The following is a 20,389-nucleotide window of genomic DNA, read 5'->3' as shown; positions in this document are numbered from 1 at the left end:
TCTATGGTGATAGGCACATCCCTTGCAATCCCTCGACATTCAAAGAACAGTCCAGATTGACTTTTAAAGTACTTGCTGGTCGGGGTTAGAGGCTTGTTACCCACAAGAGTATCCAAAAGGCACTCGGGTAAGATGCAAACCTTAGCAGCAGGGTCATGAAGAGCTTCTATGATATTTCCTTTCATAAAACAAGGGATGGTTGCAGAGGTTGGAACATGAGTACACTATCTACGGGTTCAGGCTCATCCAAGGACACACACGCCGGTGTGGAGCAGACAGAAGAGAGGACTTTCTATATCTAGAATCTATGCTTAGAAGAAAAGATCACGTTGCCGTTATACTTCGAGCTAAAGGTATCGACCGGCTTATACAAGCCGATAGCTCCAATATGATACTCTATCCAATATCCAAACGTGGAGGATTACTAGAGCTCGAACAGGGCTGTCACCACCTGCCGGCTACCTCTACAAACCGTGGGACTATCAGACAACTGAGTGGTATAGTCCAGTCTAGACACCACGTCTACGCCTTTCCCTACTAACCTTAGCCCTAGCCAAGAGTACCCTTTTCTATCCGGGCTCTTAAGCTAAGATCAAATGCTACTCGCTAGCATACACATCAACTAATATAAGGCAGAGTTGATAATTTGCGAACTAAACTCTAGTTCCAAATAAACAAACAAAGAAAGTCTCGAACTCTTACAACCGAATAAGCATCCGTCGAGGTACAAGCGGAGAAGAGTGCCGATAGACCCGGCACTTCCCTCGACTCCTCCTCAGTCTCCTCCTCTTCTTCTACACCTCCTAGTCTACCTAAGCATCTAGGATGAAGGCCTTAAGCTCCAAGGGAGAAAGGTGAGTTGTGAGGATGTGTTGTGTGTATGTGTATGTGTATGTGTTCCTATTCTCACCCCTCCCCTTGTATTTATAGGAAGTAGCCACGGCCTCTTCCTCCTGGAACCACCATAAGGAGCCATTGGGGAGATGCCACGTGGAGGTTGAGAGGCGGTGGGGCCCATGGGCCGTTGGCTAACCTCCTTGGTTGGTCGAGACCATGTGGGCCCCAACCGACCTCTCCTTTAGTGGGTGGATGACATGTGGGTCCCTCATTCCAGGGAAGAGTGCATGCCAAGTTTCCTCCTTATTCATGGCTGCCATGTGGGTCGTTTGATCCTTGTGCTTGCGTCTGATTGGTTGAGAGGAGTTTGCCTCGGATTGCTGATGTGGCATTGTGCATGGGCTGGTTCTCCTCCTCTTGTGTGGCTGCCAAGTGGGCCTTTGTGCTTGGCATGGGGATTTATGCCTTGGATAATATGCATGTTACATGCAGTTTTGGCCCAAATTCACATGCACACATTCTCAGACTAGCATCTGTGAAATTCGTCAAATAATCATCCTATACTAACATTTGTTCCTTCTGATGCTCGACTTTTGCACGATAGTTGACGGTCAAAATGGGTCGTTAGTGATTGTCAACAGGCAGCGAAAACGGAAGAACAATGCTAATGTGGCAATTCTTTTATGTGACTCAGATAGCAACACCAAGAATCTCAGTATCAGACAGGTAATTAAAGCATGGTGTTAGATTTAGTTAGCTGTTTAGCTAGAACGAGATCTAATTTTGCTTGGCAGAGACTATGGTGATAGAGGAGAAGGGTGCACTGCTGCAGGTGGAGTCACGAAGTTGGGAATTGCAGGGATAGTAGTGTTTCTTCGGGTAGCTCTTGATCAAGCGGCAAAGGTGACAACTCAAGTTTGGTGTACATGGAGGTTCGCACATGATGGCTTCAAGATGGCCGAATATTCGTCAAGGTGGAGTTTGTTGAATATGTGTCGAATATTTGTACGAGTCCGGTTACGATAGGACTTGAGTTGTATTTAGTAGTATAGGGTAGAGTTCGTGTCAAACTCTGTAACCCGGACCTTCTCATAAATATGAGAGGAGGGTTGTTGTTGTAACTATGGCGACATAGTGACAGGCTTGCAAGAGGGAGGCGGCACGATGCTGTCGGGACCCTAAAGTGGCCGGTGTTGCGATATTGGGGAGGAGCACCCGTAGTCATGCCCCGGGGATGTAGGCTTTGGCCCAACCTCATCAACAAAGATCGTGCCTCCGGTGTCGTTTGTGATCTTGCAGGTTCGTCTCGGTAGATTCAATTGTCGTTCCGCTGCGTGGAGATTAGCGTGCGGCTCATCGCCACGAAGGGCTAATTTCTAACAATTATTATTAGATTTAGTCCCACGTCGGAAATTGATGATGGGGGAGCCCAACATATAAGGTGAGGCAGTCCTCACCTATTAGGCTAGTCTTTTGGGTTGAGTTAGGCCCGAGGCCTTAGTTGGTTGGGCTCCGATGGACCTAGGCCTGGTAGGGCGCCAGCTCGTAGGTATAGCGGGCCAGGACGGATTCCGCTACATACTCCAACAAGTGGTATCCGAGCCGAAGGTTGAAAAATTTGGAATATCTCCGGGGTCACATGGTGATGGGGGAGCCCGTGAACGTCTCCGGAAGGTCGCACACGTTGTGTGTGGCTGGAGAGTTGGACTCGGGGCCTGGTAGAACGTCTTTCGGGAGATCACATGGGCTATATGAGATGGAAGAGTTGGGCCCGATGTGTGACGGTGGAGATTGTTGGATTTAGTCCCATATCGGAAATTGATGATGGGGAGCCCAACATATAAGGTGAGGCAGTCTTCACTTATTAGGCTAGTCTTTTGGGTTGAGTTAGGCCCGAGGCCTTGGTTAGTTGGGCTCCGGTGGACCTAGGCCTGGTAGGGCGCCGGCTCGTGGGTATAGTGGGCCAGGCCGAATTCCGCTGCGCACTCTAACGCATAAATTCCTTGCCAGAAGATTGCACTGCAGATGGTTGCAGTGTGGCGATGCAGCACTTGTTGGTTGCAGCCGATGGATATGGACTAAACAGGTTAAGGCTGATGTGTGAAGCAAGGCTGAGCCAAGGATATTGATGTGCAAACAGTTGGGACCGCCCTAGTTTTAGCGGAGCGTGCACTGCACACAACTCAAAGATGCTTGCTTTGGATTTATAGCTTCGCGGAACGTTCTCAATGCTGTGACGATGGATTCAAGCATCTCATCACCAGTTGTCCTTTGGCTATGAAGGAGATTTTAGACAAGGTCGCCGCTGTCGTCGAGAGCGAGTAGCCTCACTGGAAATACAGATAATACACATAGCCCGCAGTGCCTTCAGTATCCATGGTATTCGATCACTTTCTACTGCATTACATTACAGATGTATCCGTTGCAACTTCTTGTATTTGAGAATGTGTACTTGATCCATTGCTAATGAAATTCTCTCAATAGGTTTGAGCATTATTTGCCGTTCACTTTTCTTCTTAGTTTTTACCTTTTTTCTTTCACACAGCCTGATTTTCATTCCGTCCTGCACCCTATGAAATTCTTAACCAAAGATTCGAGGGTGGCAGGGTACGGGGTTATTCTTCTTATTTATTAAGGTTTATGTATAATATAATTCCATTTACATGTGGATTTGGTACTATATTATAGCATAGTGCATGTGCACTGTTACGGGTAATATAAGATCACTAACTCTGTGTCCTTTTACTTTGTGTAGAGTCTAGGTTGTGATCGTACAAGGCATTGATTATCCGGATTCCGATTAGAATTCCAATTGACTTGTCCGGATTTTGATTAGAATTTCGATTGACGGACTAAATAATCATTACTCGCTTTAGAAAAAAAAAAGTGGAAATAGAGACAGAGATATTTTACAACACCGCAAGCTTCGTCTCTTTCCGTTTACAATCCGTCTCGAGTCTAGAATATATTTATGCGCAAATAGTTTCCTTATCTGAACGGTGGAATTAATATATATAATCCCACGAAATGATTAGGCTAGATTAAGCGAAACAAGCAGCAAGCAAGATCTAATTAATCTAACCAAGGTGCACGTCGCCGTACGTTCTCCTCCGCCCACGGGCTACAACTCAACGGTCGACCGCTTCCTGCTGCTGCCCCGGCCATGGACAAGCGCCGGTCCGAGACAACGTCGAGGCTCGTGACGACGAGCGCCCAAGCCACCCACAATTTCGAGGTGACCGATTTCTCGCTGCTCGAGGGCATGGGCGCCGGCAGGTACGTCAGCTCGAGGACCTTCACCGCCGGCGGCCGTGCCTGGAACATCAGGCTCTACCCCGACGGGGAGGTGGACAAAGCCGCCTACGCGTCGGTCTTCTTGTGTCTCGTCGGCGGCGCCAAGGACGCCAGGACCAACTACACTCTAGAGTTACTGGACAAAGACGGCGAGGTATCCCATCTCCAGGACCAGGGCACCACCACCATGAAATCAAATACATTTGGTGCGCCTTTTAATGCCTGGGGTTTTCGCAACTTTGTAGAGAAATCCAAGCTGAAAACGCTGCTGTGCCGCAACGGCGACGACGGCTTCACGATCAGGTGTGTTCTGACCGTCGTTGGAGAATCTGTATCTGAGGACGTGCGCGCCGTGGCCGTTCCGCCATCAGACATGCACCAGCACTTCGAGCGCATGTTGAAGGACGGGAGAGGCGCGGACGTTGCGTTCAACGTCGATGGCCAGTTGTTCCGCGCCCACAGATGCGTGCTCGCCGCGCGGTCTCCGGTCTTCGCGGCGGAGCTCTTCGGCCCGATGAAGGAGAAGGATACGGCGGAGCCGATCAAGGTCGACGGCCTGGAGCCCTGCGTCTTCGAGGAGCTGCTTCTCTTCATGTACACCGATCGGATCTCGGACGACGGTAAGCGTGGCGCCGACGACAAGAATGCGGCGGCGCAGCACCTGCTGGTCGCGGCGGATCGGTACGGGCTCGACAGGCTCAGGCAGATGTGCGAGGCCAAGCTGTGCCGTGGCATCGACGCGCGAACGGTCGCCACCACTCTTGCTCTAGCGGAGCAGCATCGCTGCGCGCGCCTCAAATACGCTTGCCTCGCGTATGTTGCCTCACGGGATGTGCTGGGTGCTGTCATGAAAACAGATGGATTCAAGCATCTCGCCGCGAGCTGCCCTCTGGTTTTGGTGGAGATTCTGGACGCGATCGTCAAAGGCAAGGATCAGTAGTGTTTGTTAAGTTTGTGACGGGGTGGAGCTGCCTCGATGAAATTTGCAACATTCAGTGTAAAATACTGCTCACCGCTGTATGACCCCGAATTGAGCCGACCCCGGTGACTCGATCGGTTGGCTTCGCCCCTGGTTTGCGGGTTTATCTGAATTAATGATACTGAATTGCTGTTATGGGTTTTCCTTAGTTGGCCTCTATCATTACTTATTGTTTTTATTAATAAAATATATGTTCAGACGTATTCCCCAAAAAAAACATTTTTGTCTGAACGGTGAATGCATTCTATATATATATCGGCTTACTTCACATTATCAGGGCATTACAGTATCCTGGTAAACTCTATTCAACATGTGTGTACTGATTTACTGGCAGTTCGGCACTACAATAATAATTCTAAAGAAATATGTATATATTGGCTTTCTCTTATTATCCTCTATTTTTCTTTTTTTTAAATATACTCCCTCGGTTCCAAATTATAGGTCGTTGATTTTTTGACCTCAAGTTTGATCACTCGTCTTATTCAAAAATTTATGCAAAATATCATTTCTTTTGTTGTGGATTGCTTTATCAATACAAGTTCTTCAAAGATAACTTAAATTTGACTATTTTTGTACAAATGTTTTAAATAAAACGAGTGGTCAAATTTGAGGTTAAAAAAGTTAAACAACCTATAATTTAGAATGAAGGGAGCATTTCCCGGTTGACATGAACTCCATCATCAGTTTACTATTCGATCCTTAGCTCGCAAGACCCGTTTGTTTGGTTGCACTGTTCGCTCCAACCAGGTACTAGAGAGCTTCTCTTTGGTTATCCGCATGATGAATACATGTTGCGCAAGATAAGAATTCTTGAAGAATCATCAATACGATACTTATTTTGCAAAATTATACTCCAATAATCCTTGATTTATTTTATCATAACTAGATATTATTTAGCAACATTAATATCAATTAATACATAATAATTATATACTAATTATGTCATTACCGGTGCAAATCATTGCATCATGCGAGCCAGGCCCGCGGCACTATGTATGAAACGGCCTATAGTGACGTGCACAAAGGTGATCTGCCGTTGTTGCCAATCATCCCACAAGTAGAGTTGACGGGCTTTATCTCCACGCGTCACCTCGGACCAGTTTAGGCCTCGCGAGGCCTCGGTAGAAACGTGGCCCGTCACCTTTGAGACAGGATATGTGACGGGTCTTAACAACGCCCGTCACCTAGACTGGAGGTGACAGTCCACATTCTTTGCCCCGTCACCTAGATTACATTCAATGGTGACGGGCCATGACTGAAGCTGCAAAGGTGACGGCGTTTACTTAGTCTATCACCGCGTCTTGTGATGCGCTTAACCTATGCTACTTCAAAGGTGACGCATTACGCGTATAGTTCGTCACTTATGTGTATGCGTCATCTTACCAGTGGCGACGAACTTAGCCATTTTTTGTTGGATACGTCGCCGCAGTTCTAACAAAACGATGAAAATTGCGAGGTAACAATGCTGAGAATAGCGTGAGATAAGAAAAGCGTGGAAATTGCGAGATAGTTGCGAGATAACAAGCATGCAGAAGTTCATAATATATATACTAGATAATTATGCCCGTGCGTTGCTACGGGCAAAGTTGGTATACGTGTCGGATATGTATATATAGTTGCCCATTAATTTGTAGGGATTCACGTGATCGAGTCATGGGATAAGGGTTAGTCCGACTCACATAAGGGATGGACTAATACCCACTTGTCAATGACACAAGGCGGACCGAACCAAAAATTTAGGAGACCAAACTAAAAATTTAGGTGGAAACCTTACTCGCTTTAGAAATAGGTATAGATAACAGGAGCTACATACAAACCACGATATACATAGTTTTGGCAGCCTCCTCATAACTTCTGCCACCATGAAGATGGCGTAGACGTATCAGGCGACGCTCGGCACGAGTGGCGCGTTCACCGGAGGTCTCCCAAGGCGGCAGAGGGTCTCGTTCATCAAGTTGAACGAGTCCCTTAGGACGCCGATTGCCCAGGTGTCGCCTGGGCCGAAGGGGTGGGGATTGAAGACGTCCTCCACCGGTGCCGGAGCAGGGGCCAGCGCAGGAGGTGATGGAGGACGAAGGCAACGACGACGAGGGGGGGAGGGGGAGGAAGACGAAGACAGGGACGGCGATGAGGACGACGAGTCCACCGCTTGAACGAAGCGGCGGCGGCGGCAGCGGGAGCGGTGGGAGGGAGAGCCCGAACCCAACATTGTGGCGTGCGGCGTCGGCTGCGCGAGAGCAGTTGTGTGATGCGTGAGGCAATGGCAACCATGGCGATTGGAGAAGAAGAAGAGGCCAGGAGGCAGTATTTATAGCAAGAGGCCGGAATGCGAAAGGGCCGACAGAATTCAAACGGGCACGCAGTTGCGGATAGGGCAATAGGCGGCGGTGGCGATTCCCGAGAGAGAAAGATAGGTGAAGGGCGGTATGTGGAGCCCGTCACCTGTAATCATTTTAAGGTGACGTGAGCTCTTTTTCATATGTGACAGACCACTATGACGTCCATCACCAACGAATGTTGCCCATCACCTGTAACCATTTCAAGGTGATGTGAGCACTTTATCATAAGTGACGGACCACTATGATGTCTGTCACCTACGAACGTTGCCCGTCACATGTTGATCTTAACCTAGTATTTCCCCTCGATTAGACGCCGCTCGGGCAGCCAGCCGCCGCTCGTTACGGCGCAGAGGCGGCAGGAGGCGGCGATTTTGGGCGGCGATGCATTTGGGCGATTTGGGGGTCGTGCAAGGTTAGTGCACCAAATTATCCCCACTTGATCTCCCCATTCCCTCCTCCTCGATCACCTCATTCTCGATGTTCAATTAACTGTTAAAAAATCTTGTGTTTTGTGGATGTAGATGGAAGATAGAAGTTGGATGAGCCTTTCTAGCCATTGTTGTCCGCAGTATTTGAGGGGGTTGAAGTCTTTCATACAGATTGCGAGGGCCGACATGGAAGCGAGGTCTGAAACAACAATGTATTGTCCGTGCCTCGATTGCGGAAATGATAAGAAATACTCTGATTTTGAAATGGTTTATGCGCATTTGATCGTTCGTGGAATTGTACCAAATTACACTTGTTGGAATAAGCACGTAGAGGAAGGGCCTAAAGAAAGGAGGGAATGGGTCGCCGATACCCAAGAAGCTGGGTGCAGGGATGATGATCAAGATGGGCAAGGCAACTGTGATCAAGAAAGATGCAGGGATGACATCAATAAGGAGTGCATTTTGGAGTTAAGTGACGACCAGTTTCGTGCCTTGGTCGGCAATGTTGAGGAGATGATCCATGATGTCATGGGAGAAGATGAGATGACTGAAACTGAGCTGCGTAAATATAAGCAATTTGTTGAAGATTCCAAAAAACCTCTTTATCCCCATTGTGAGAAGTACTCGAGGGTAACCAGGGATCTGAAGCTTCTGCAACTAAAGGCTGCTCATGGTTGGACAGACAAGAGTTTCAAAGCATTGCTTCTTCTCCTAAAGGATATGCTGCCAGAGGAGAACTTGCTACTAGATATTGTGTATGAGGCCAAGCAGATTGTGTGTCCCGTGGGATTGAACACGCGCCGGCGAGCCACCAAGACTTCAAGGAGACCGGCGCGCCAAGATTCAAGCATGAGCAGCTTCAAGCACAACACACAAGTCACACAACCTTGCTCTTGCACTCTCTCATGAGCTAACCTAGCACTAACACTCTTAAAGGTGTGCTAAGAACTAAAGATGTGATGATCACTTTGCACTTAGATGGCTTGGAGTTATTCTTCAATGTGTATGGGATCTCCTTGAACTCGAGCAAACATCAAATGGCCGGGTTGATGCGTAGGCCACCAAGTCCATAAATCTGTTGTCCCAATAGCTAGCAAAATCCAGCCAAGTATCGGTTGAACTGACGCCTTAATATGGGGGTGTCAGTTTAACCATTCACCCACAGTCTGAATCTATCAGTTGGGCCTTCTGACACTGCCTACTGCTGACTCAGGATGGGGGTGTCGATTCAATCACTCACCCACAGTCTGAATCTATCAGTTGGGCCTTCTGACACTGCATGCTGCTGACTCAGTAGTCATCGGTTAAACTGATGCCTTGGTGTCAGTTTAACCAATCTTCAAGCTTTCATCTCAGCTCTCAGCTGCTGATGCAGCATTGCACTGATGCCTTGTAATCTGATGCACCGTCAGTTTAACTACTGCTAAAGGCCTCGCTCCTAGTCGCGTGACATGCTCTCTAAGTAAAAGTACGGTGAATGCGCCGACGCTTGTTTTGGCATCATCGGTTTAACCGGTGCTTTCTTCAGTTGACCTTTAAAAATCACTGTCCAATGTAGATGCTTATGCGTCAGTTTATCAGATGACTGTCGGTTTGACCGATGGCTACGAAATGGACACATCTCGATGGTGAATTGGACATATTTGATTTTATCCATGGGATCTAGAAATCCTATAAATATGATCTCACAAACTTGTTAGTTCTATTATTATGTTGTTACACAATCACCAAAATCACAAACAATTGCCAAATGGGGCTATATTCCTTGCAGGGAGCAAGTAGCCTCACTGGAAAGACAGATAATACACGTAGCATGCACAGTGCCTTCAGTGATGAGGACATTGACATGGTGGACACGTTCATGCCATGGCCTTCCCCAAGTTATAAGTCGTCACCAACTCGGTCATCACGTTCATCTCGGATTCAGCCGACACCCCTGCACGGTTTCGGTGATATATCCCTCATACGGCGTCCAAATGAGGTGATCTTGAATGCGTTGGAATCGTGACGATGAGGCGCTTCTTTTGGTTCTGGTACCTGTTCCAAAAACCTCGTGGAACATTCTGTGTGACCACAAAAAGTGCTGTGTCACCTGTTTTGGTCCTTTTCAGGCTTTGTATCGTGTCGGGCCTTAAGCCCATGTTGTGGGGCCCACCTTGTCGGCCCCAACCTTAGGACGCCCCTGGTTCTCCCATAAACTCATTAGCCACCGTTGTTTAGACTTGGGTTTTATTTAGTCTTGTGTTTTTCTTCGTGGAATAAACATTACATCGTTGTATCTGTGGCGACAAGTCCTTATACATTGATCCAGGGCCCCGTTCTTGATCTCCTCCACTGTGTCAATTAGTCCTTTGGAATCGAGTTCTTGAACCCCTCTTTTGATTCACTTCATCCATATTTGCAATATCAGATTGCGTGTTTACATCTTCTTGCTTGTGTCCTTCGATTCGCTTGCAGGAAAAGCTTCTCGGCGAGGTCAATCAAGTTGTGCTTGGTTGATAACCAACAGAGCAGTGGTGTAGTGGTTGCAGGGTTCGAATCATGTTGATTTGAAGCCGGATCGTCAACGTCGAGTCCTCCACCAATCAAAATTATTCCTACCTCTCGAAAGATCGAGCCTAGTCCTTATCATTCAGTATCCATGATATTCGATCACATTCTACTGCATTATATTATTAACTTTATTCGGCAGGCTGTGGCTGGTGGATGGTGCTGATTTGTTGTGAGAAGAAAGTACTGCAGGTCAGCTGATGACTGGTTGCTGGTACTGGTTTTGGTTGCTGGTGCTGGTTTGGTATAAGAGAAAAATACTGTTGCATGGTTGGCCGATCAACCAGCTGAAGAGTGATTGGTGTATCCGTTGTAACTTCTAGTACGTATTTCAGAATGTGTGTTTGATCCATTTCTACAATGAAGTTCTGTGAAATTCTCTCAATAGGTTTGAGCATTATTTGCCGTTCACTTTTGTTCTTAGTTTTTACCTGTTTTTCTTTCACACAACCTGCTTTTCATTCTGTCCTGCACGCTATGGAATTCTTTACGAAAGATTCAAGGGTGGCAAGGTGCGGGTTCCTGACATGTTAAGATTCTTCTTATTTATTAAGATTTATGTATAATATAATTCCATTTACATGTGGATTAGTACTATATTATAGTATAGTGCATGTGCACTGCTACGGATAATATAAGATCACCAAATCTGTATCCTTTAACTTCATGTAGAGTCCATGTTGTGATGTAATGCGGATTTTACAGAACTCACGGTCGACCCCGACACCCACGTGGTGGGCCCGGCACCAACGTGATTCCTCGCACGCACTATCCCTTTCCCTTCGTTTTTTCTACTTTTTTCTCCCTCTCGATCTGAATCCGGCTCGGGAACTCCGCGAGCTTCGGCTTCAGGGCGAGCGGCGCGGCAGGGAGTTGCGGTGCGGCGATTGCGGGGAGGTGCGGCGCGACGGCAAGTTTCCGGGCCGTCGGCGTCTCCGGCTGGGGAGCTCCGAGTGCGACGCAGTTGGCCGGCGGCGCGGCGCAGCGCGGCGGAGGCCTTCTCATGGAGGCGCGACGACGGCGGCAGGTACCACCCCTGGACGCTCGCCACCGGCGGCGGCGGCGGCGAGCTCCGCCGGGGAGCAATGCTTTTTTTTTCTTTTTGATTTTTGGATGCAAAATTTTTTTACAAAACTTTTTTCCAAACTTTTCTTAGTTTAGATTTGAATGCTAAAAGTTTTTCTTCAAATTGTTTCAATGATTTTCAAACTTTTCTATTTCAAAACTTTTGTCATCAAATTTTTCCTTTTTCTATCTTCAAAGAAAAAATTTCTCAAGCTTCTTTAGTTTAGATTTGAATGGAAAAGTTTTTCTTCCAATTTTTCTAATTATTCTAAAAATTTTCTGTTTCAAACTTTTCTCATCAAACTTTTCCCTTTTTCTCTCTTCAAAATATTTTCTCAGAAAATTTCCTTTGAAAATTTTGTCACAAAACGACAAAAGAATATTAAAAATGGGAAGAAAAACAATTTGTCGGAAATCGATCGTACGGAACCCTCCCGTAATTTAGAATACCCCGACATTGATATCCGAATTCCAATTAATTTGTCCGAGTTTTGATTAGAATATTGCGATTAATGAACTAAGTAATCATTATTTACTTTCAAAAAAAGAAAAATCTAACCGCCGACCAGTCGCTACTTGTTGGAATCCCGCGACCCCCAAGCCCGCCTACGGCCTGTTGGAACATCACGGCCCACACCTCCCTCGTCTCTGGTCTTCTTGCATCCTCCACTTCCCACGTGGAATATGGGCAGCATCCTCCCTCATGAAATGTACACCCCATCTACATGTTGTTCCTCTTAGTACAATGAGTTTTGGAGTCTTTTAAGCAATAGGCTAAAAAATATTTTATCTCATTCATACGATCTCTATTTCGACAACCGGTTACACTGTTGTGTTCTAGACGACAAGACGAACAAAACTAGATCCCACTTGTATATGTTTTGACGATATTTTATACTAGTAGCAACTTATGTGTAAATTTGAGTTTGAAGGTTATTAAAGAAGTTGCTACAATATACATATATAAGTTGTTAGTATGTGTATAGTGGCAACTTATGTGCATGGCCACGGTCCAGCACCTTCATACAACCCCCACGTGGCCCGCATCATCCCCTCTAGCGGTTCTTCATTCCTTATGGCCTTCCACTTCGAAATTCATCTCGATATCTTTTGTCTACAAGTGGTCTTGATTTGACCTAGATTCACTCTTGTGGTCCACACTTTTTTTATGGTTACTTATGTGATGATTTGATTTTTTTTGTAGCAATTTATGTGTATCGGCTTATTGTGGTGATAATTTTTGTATATAATAACTTTTGTTTCGCATGCTAGATTTTGTTTACAGTAACTCATATGTTATATGTGTGGCATTATGTCCATGACTAATTATATTTTTGTGACAATTTTCTTTTATAATAATTAATAAATATTCTTTGTGGCAACTTATATATTATATGTGTAGCAATTCATGTGTACGAAACTTTTAATTTTTATGACAACTTATGTGTATAACAAATAGCAACTTGCTGTCAGTACAAAATATCTTCAAAATATATACAAGTGAGATCTAGTTTTGTTCGTCTCATCACATAAAACACAATAGTACAATCGGTATTTAAAACGAATACCATATGAATGAGATAAAATATTTATTCGAACAAGTTGCATGTTAAAAAAATCTGAATGAAATCTCTCATCCTGTAGTTTGAAAGTGACGTCCACCAATACGAGAGGGAGGCATGCGCTAAATCGGCGCTAAATGGAGGAGGGTCGCACAATAGCTCGCGCGTTAACCCTGTCCTTAGAAAAAATAATTATTGCTTGCTTTAGAAAAAATGTAGAAATTGAGACAGAAACATTTTACAGCACGGCAAGAGCTTCGTCTCTTTCCGTTTAAGTATCTCGGTTGATCTCCCCCCGCATAGTATTTCTCTCGAGTCTAGAATATATTTATGCACAAATAGTTTTTTTATCCGAACGGTGGAATTAATATAATCCCACGAGATAACTGATGCGGTTAGATTAAACGAAACAAGCAGCAAGCAAGATCTAATTAATCTAACGAAGGTGCACATCGTCGCCGTACGTTCTCCTCCGCCCACGGGCAACGACTCAACGATCGACCGCTTCCTGCTGCTGCCCCGGCCATGGACAAGCGCCGGTCCGAGACATCGTCGAGGCTCGTGACGACGAGCGCCCAAGCCACCCACAATTTCGAGGTGACCGATTTCTCGCTGCTTGAGGGCATGGGCGCCGGCAGGTACGTCAGCTCGAGGACCTTCACCGCCGGCGGCCGTGCCTGGAACATCAGGCTCTACCCCGACGGGGAGGAGGACAAAGCCGCCTACGCGTCAGTCTTCTTGTGTCGGCGGTGCCAAGGACGCCATGACACTACTAGAAAACGGGCCATCGGTCCAGATCAAAAATATCACTTGTTATTTCACCCGGTACTAATATGAGCATCAGTACCGGGTGCAACGGCCAGCTAGTATTTTTGATCTGGACCAGTATCCAAGAGAGACTGGCACCGGGTCATGGAACAACCCGGTACCAATGATTAAAAATTGACACCGGCTTGTGCCAGAACCCAGAACTAATGAAAAAGATACCTTTTAGTACCGGGTAATAGCACACACCGGTACTAAAAGTAGAGTTTAAATACCGGTGGAAACCATCACCCGATACCAATGGTGCACGGCCTCTCCGTTCAGATATTTCTAAGTTTCTGGGCGTCCTCTCTCTACTCTACCGCTCTCATTTTTCTTCCTCTCATCTCTCTACCTTATCCTTTCCTTTGGAGCGCTAGGGAGCGAATGCCGCCGCTGCGGGGCGCATAGGAGCTGCAGCTCCGCCAGCATTTCCAGCGAGCCCTCAACCACACAGCCTTCAGGGTCGTAGCAGTCTAGCAGAGCAGAGCGCGCCGTGTCCATGGCCGTCGCTGGCACGCGGGCCTGCCTGCTCATCCCCTCCTGCGGCTCCTAGCGCTCCCGCCTCGCCACCGCCGCCCATGCGGCTCCCTCGCCTCGTCGGCTGCCGTGGGCAGGGGGCGGCTCCGGGTGCGCATGGCAAGGACGGAGTCCACCGGTGTTGCCGTCGGCTTCCGCGCGCCGCAGTTCAAGGTATGTCCGTCTCGGTCGTGTTCTTGAGAAGGTCTTGGCTGTGAGATTTGAGCCTGATGCTGGTGTGCTTGGCTGCTCCCCTGTCTTTGTGGTGGGCGTGCAGCTCCCGGAACCGCTGACCGGGAATCTCTGGACGTTGGATGATTTCAAGGGCAACCTGGCGCTGCTGGTCAGGCACAGCAGCTTGCCGCCGGAGTTCTTCTCTAGCCCCGTCGTGGATAATGGTAAGTGCGTGCCATTTGCTATACTGCTGTTTCTGGGGTGGGGGATTTCTGGTGGAGCTCTGGTTGTCTGTTAGATTCATGTGGTTCCGGTTTTGATTGGGTTCTCTGGTGCTGTGTGCCGGTGGTCGGGGCGCAGCAAGACGCTGCTGAAGCTAACGATCCCGCGGATCAAGCTGCTGCGGAACCGGCGGGAGCTGCAGCTCCGCCAGATGCGGAGGGACATCGCCAAGCTCCTCGAGGCGGGGCAGGAGGCCACTGCCGGCCACCGCTGCGGGAGACGGACTTGGGTGATTTTTTCCTTCTTTTTTGAACTTTTCTGAAATAGGGATGGTATGGATTGTATCGATCTTGTAAATGATTTGTGGGATCTATAAATTTTGTATCGATCGATTCAGTATTTGTGTTTGATTCTTCGAATGATTTGTGGGATCTGTAAATTTTGTATCGATAGATTCAGTATTTTGTGGTTGATTCAGTACTATCTGTGAGGGGTGCGAGTGTAACGGGAGAGGATGCGAGCGTAACGGGGAGCATAACGGGAGGGGTGCGAGCGATGTGAGTAGAACGGGCGTGGGGGCTATTGATACCGGTAGCAAAGGATACCTAATGTACCGGGTGTTTTACCCGGTGTTCTAGACAGCCATATTGGTCTCGGTTTGGTAGCACCGGTTGCAAAACCGGTACCTAAGTTCATTCTCAATCGGTACTATGGTCATTTCTCCCGTAGTGGGACCAAGTGCACTCTAGAGTTACTGCAGAAAGACGGCGAGGTATCCGATCTCCAGGTCCAGGGCGCCACCGCCATGCAATCATGTACATTTGGTGCGCCTTTTAATATCAGGGGTTTTCCCAACTTCGTAGAGAAATCCAACCTGAAAACGCTGCTGCGCCTCAACGGCGACGACGGCTTCACGATCAGGTGCGTTCTGACCGTCGTTGGAGAATCTGTATCTGAGGACGTGCGCGCCGTGGCCGTTCCGCCATCAGACATGCACCAGCACTTCGAGCGCATGTTGAAGGACGGGAGAGGCGCGGACGTTGCGTTCAACGTCGATGGCCAGTTGTTCCGCGCCCACAGATGCGTGCTCGCCGCGCGGTCTCCGGTCTTCGCGGCGGAGCTCTTCGGCCCGATGAAGGAGAAGGATACGGCGGAGCCGATCAAGGTCGACGGCCTGGAGCCCTGCGTCTTCGAGGAGCTGCTTCTCTTCATGTACACCGATCGGATCTCGGACGACGGTAAGCGTGGCGCCGACGACAAGAATGCGGCGGCGCAGCACCTGCTGGTCGCGGCGGATCGGTACGGGCTCGACAGGCTCAGGCTGATGTGCGAGGCCAAGCTGTGCCGTGGCATCGACGCGCGAACGGTCGCCACCACTCTTGCTCTAGCGGAGCAGCACCGCTGCGCGCGCCTCAAAGACGCTTGCCTCGCGTATGTTGCCTCACGGGATGTGCTTGGTGCTGTCATGAAAACAGATGGATTCAAGCATCTCGCCGCGAGCTGCCCTCTGGTTTTGGTGGAGATTCTGGACGCGATCGTCAAAGGCAAGGGTCAGTAGTGTTTGTTAAGTTTGTGACGGGGTGGAGCTGCCTCGATGAAATTTGCAACATTCAGTGTAAAAAACTGTTCACCACTGTATGACCCCGAATAGAGCCAACCCGGTGACTCGATCGGTTTGGCTTCGCCCCTGGTTTGGGGGTTTATCTGAATTAATTATACTGAATTGCTGTTATGGGTTTTCCTTAGTTGGCCTCTATCATTACTATTTGTTTTTTTCTCTTAATAAAATATATGTTCAGACGTATACCCCAAAAAAACCATTTTTGCCTGAATGGTGAACGCATTCTATATATGTATCGGCTTAATTCACATTATGAGGGTATTATCGTATCCCGGTAGAAACTATATTCAACTTGTGTGTACTGATTTGGCAGTCCGGCACTACAATAATAATTCTAAAAAAATATGTTTATTTGGGCTTTCCCCTATTATTCTTTATTTTCCTCCTTTTCTAAAAATACACTCCCTCGGTTCCAAATTATAGGTCGTTGACAACGAGCCTAGCCGAGCAAACAGGCAATCAATCAGACCCTAATGGTCGGGCGCGCTACTGGGCACCGTCCTGTCGCAGAAGCCTGTTTCTGCTGCGTACTCGCGCTGCTGGGCACCATTCACGGCCCATTTATCAGGACGGCACTAGCACTTTTTGTCACCTATCCGAGCAGACAAGAAGACAAAATTTTGTGGCCCATTCGTTTCCTTCCAGATGACACTTTAGTGTTGAGATTTTATTTTTTTTGTAAAGAACATTTTTAAACATTTTGAAAAGTTTGAAACGACTCTAAATGTTCTTAGAACCTTTTGCTCTACATGTGGAACTTTTTTTATTGTTGCAAATGTTCTGGAAAAAAATAAAAAAGTTTCAGAACATTTTGTATAAGTTTACGAAACAATTTGGAAAGTTCCAAACAATTAGGAATGTTGCAGAACTTTTTCATCTTTGTGAACATTTTGAAAAGTTCGAAACTACTCCCAAATGGTGAAGAATATAACAATCTAAAAATTTGGAAACAATTCAGAATATGGAAGAACATTCTATAAAAGCCTTGAGAACAATCTAAAAATCACAGGCCCACGAAACAACTGGCCCACGAAAACGCACGAATCGGCCCAGGAAGAAAACATGCGCGTGGTGCCGCCTGACTGAAAATCCATTATGTGATAGCTCTGCGCCTCGTCGCGCGCGTTAAGAATAGACCTCCCCTAATGGTCTGCACCCGCGCATGGCGGGGGAGTTGCACTACGGGGATGGTTCACTAATGTGACGGCTTCAGTGAATGCACACAACGTTGTGACGGCTTCGGCTACTGGTCAGGCAGCTCCAGCTATACTATTCCTCACTTCCTCTATTACTTCCACCACATGTCAGTGTCCATGAAAAGGCGGTGGAAAAGCAAGTTGGCAAATATCTAGTTTTTCAGTCTCGGTAACTTCTCCGACTAGTTGCTTCCGTGGGTAGCTGCAGTAAGCGAAATTGAAGAAAAATTATTTAAGGGCCGTGTTTGGTTACTCACCAAATTTTTTGCGCACGTTTTTCGAGAAAAGAATCTCGTGTGCATGGAGTACTAAATGAAGTCTATTTGCAAAACCTTTTCAGGGATGAGTGTAACTTTTCGAGACAAATCTAATGGCGGTAAGTAATTGATGATTTGCTACAGTGATGCTACAGTAACCATCCTCTAATCGCGCGGTCAAAGGCCTCATTAGATTTGTCTCGCGATTTACACGGGGGGTTGTGGAGGTGGTTTTGTAATTAGACTTCGTTTGCTACTCTAAATTTTTGGTCAAAAGTGCTACAGTAAAAACGTGAAATGTAACCAAACACGGCCAAGCATGCCAAACGTACAGGGCCATGCATTTCTGGTCTAATCTTCTCTCGATTACCTCAAGTCCTTGAAATAAAACCAAATTGAAGTAGCTAGGTTGGGAAGCACACGAGTCCAGGACTCCCGTTGTCTGGTAAGCAAATTTGAACTACTCTTATAACTGATGATGAGTAGTCGTTGGGCCATGGTTGCAAGCAAAAGCGAAACAGGAATCTTGATCCGGCTGCAGGACGTGACCGGAGAGGGGATGTGTGAACCCGGTGAAAGGCGTGGAATATGCTCGGGATAAAAAGGTGACTGATCGAGGAGGGCGCGTGGCATCCACAAGCACATCGAGCTGGCATCTACCTACCCGTTGAAAACTTGAAATTCGTTGGAAAGCGCCGGCAAGACGCAGAAGCAGCTCGCCCGGTAGGCGACACGTACCTACGGCGGGAGCAAGTGCGCCTCGTCAGCTTTACAAAACTTATTGAAAAACCACCGGAGTTTTGTCTACCTAGTTAGTACATAAAACAAGATAATTAGGCCTTATCTAATGGCAAGAGCCCGCTGGTACCGAGCATCTCCAAGAGCTCTTGTATTTTTGGTGAGTTTTCTAAAAAAGAAAAGGAAGACAAAAAGTCTCTATCTAACAGAAACTCTATCTATCTCGTCTTCTATTCCCGTTTTCTATCCAAGGGGTGTCGCTAGGCATCTTTGCCTAACACTGAGCGCTAGCCATTCCTTTTTGGATTTTGGAGAAACTGTTGGATTTCATCCTTTTTCGCTAGCTATTTCGTTTTACATAATAGCTATATTAGGATTTTAGCTATTTATAGATACAAGAGTTCTTGGAGATGCTCTAAGCTTGCAACTACTGATGAGATGAATAGACCGTCCTGAATACAGTGCGGTGAGAGAGAAGTGCATTGAAAAACGATAGAGCAACTATAATGTTTGCCATAAGGTAGTCCATAGGTTTAAAATATTTGCTATCAGGTAGCTGGAATATTTTAAGACTAGTCCATAAAAATAAGATACCCATAAGTTTTTAAACTATCCATAGGAATTATAAAATATTGCTTTTTCATATACTCCTCTCTCTCGGTTTTGCACATGATTGTAAAGAAAAAGATTTTTTTATCTCATATTTGGCCCAACTTATAGACTACTTGTTGGCAGAAACATTGTGGAGACAGCATCAGCTATAGTCCACTAACGCAAAAACTGCTCATATGGACTACTTAGTCCATACAGTAAAATACATAAGCGGTCCTCGAACTTGTCTCAAGTTATCATCTAGGTCCCTAAATTTTCAAAATATATTTTTAGATTCATAAACTTGTGTCATTCAATTACCTAAACGAGCAAGATATATCTTTAGGTCTCCAAACTTATCTCAATGTGTCATTTCGATCCCAAACTCTCAAGGTGAATTTTCATATCCCAAAATTACCATTAATTAATTGGATGGACAGTTTATTAAACTATTTTTGAGCCGATTTATTTAGAAATTTTACCACTAAGACCATTTTAGTTCTGAATTAGTTTTCTTGTTTAACATGGAGATATCAATGCTAATCCTGAATATTTTCTACTAACTAATTATATTTTGAATGCGCTTTATATAAATTTATTAAGATAATTTGTTCCCATTCTCAATAAAAATCAAAATAGCAATTTTGTTAAACTTAAAGTAGCAAAAGAATTTTTCATCTTTAAACAACATTTATATTAAATTAAAAATAGCATCTTGAGAGTTTAGGGACCTGCATGACACCGCGAGATAAATTTATAGACCTAAAAATGCATTTGAGAGATTTAGGACCTAAGTGACACCTTGAAACAAGTTTAGGAATCTTAAACTACATTTTAAGAGTTTAGGGACCTAGATAACACGCCACAACAAGTATATAGACTGCTGGTGTATTTTAATCTAGTCCATATATATACATTGTGGTTGAGGCTATCTCTTCACTCCACAATAGCTCTTCACTTTTACTACTATTCATTAAGTAAAAAAAACTATTTTGCTAGCTTAGAGCTACCTCTTTGGAGGAGACCTTACAACTCGGGTTGGTCCTTTGCTACGTATGGATTCTATCAACTCAAATTCAGCCTCAGACTCAATTAAATTATAGGTAAAGTAGTACGATCTAGAGAAGCCTTTAATTGTAACGTCCCGCCTCCTTGAGGTCAGGCTTGCATACAGCTTATTTAGAACATAGACTGCACTCACAGTCCAATACAA

The 20,389-nt window shown here is 46.2% G+C and overlaps 2 protein-coding genes, 1 long non-coding RNA gene and 1 pseudogene across 3 annotated transcripts; all 4 read left to right on the top strand.

Moving 5' to 3' along the window:
• LOC120709855 overlaps window positions 1–3,286 on the top strand; it is a 45,004-nt pseudogene extending 41,718 nt beyond the window's left edge.
• Window positions 3,287–4,000: 714 nt separating this feature from the next.
• On the top strand, window positions 4,001–5,156 carry LOC120710635 (BTB/POZ and MATH domain-containing protein 2-like). The gene has a single exon (XM_039996259.1). It carries the CDS (start codon window positions 4,001–4,003, stop codon window positions 5,069–5,071), a length of 1,071 nt encoding a protein of 356 aa, XP_039852193.1. The 3' UTR covers window positions 5,072–5,156.
• Window positions 5,157–13,348: 8,192 nt separating this feature from the next.
• Window positions 13,349–16,331, top strand: LOC120709854 (BTB/POZ and MATH domain-containing protein 2-like). The gene is made up of 5 exons (XM_039995492.1): window positions 13,349–13,796; window positions 14,415–14,551; window positions 14,655–14,720; window positions 14,850–15,062; window positions 15,534–16,331. Exons 1-5 carry the CDS (start codon window positions 13,580–13,582, stop codon window positions 16,329–16,331), a joined length of 1,431 nt encoding a protein of 476 aa, XP_039851426.1. The 5' UTR covers window positions 13,349–13,579.
• Window positions 14,134–15,244, top strand: LOC120710634. Its single transcript, XR_005689959.1, has 3 exons — window positions 14,134–14,551; window positions 14,655–14,775; window positions 14,912–15,244. It is a non-coding gene; the product is annotated as an uncharacterized LOC120710634 (long non-coding RNA).
• Window positions 16,332–20,389: the final 4,058 nt, after the last annotated feature.

This window comes from Panicum virgatum, chromosome 5K (genome assembly GCF_016808335.1).
Source record: "Panicum virgatum strain AP13 chromosome 5K, P.virgatum_v5, whole genome shotgun sequence".
Taxonomy (NCBI): Eukaryota; Viridiplantae; Streptophyta; class Magnoliopsida; order Poales; family Poaceae; genus Panicum; species Panicum virgatum.
Note: the sequence above shows the minus strand (reverse complement) of the source record. Positions and strands in the feature narration are given on the sequence as shown.

What these genes read in the sequence shown, in the direction of transcription:
- LOC120709854 (XM_039995492.1), top strand. Translation starts at nt 13,580, where the DNA reads ATGGACAAGCGCCGGTCCGAGACATCGTCGAGGCTCGTGACGACGAGC. An exon ending in CTACGCGTCAGTCTTCTTGT is followed by an intron (nt 13,797 to 14,414) that starts GTCGGCGGTGCC and finishes TGCGGCTCCTAG; the next exon opens with CGCTCCCGCCTCGCCACCGC. An exon ending in AGGGCAACCTGGCGCTGCTG is followed by an intron (nt 14,721 to 14,849) that starts GTCAGGCACAGC and finishes GTTGTCTGTTAG; the next exon opens with ATTCATGTGGTTCCGGTTTT.
- LOC120710635 (XM_039996259.1), top strand. Translation starts at nt 4,001, where the DNA reads ATGGACAAGCGCCGGTCCGAGACAACGTCGAGGCTCGTGACGACGAGC.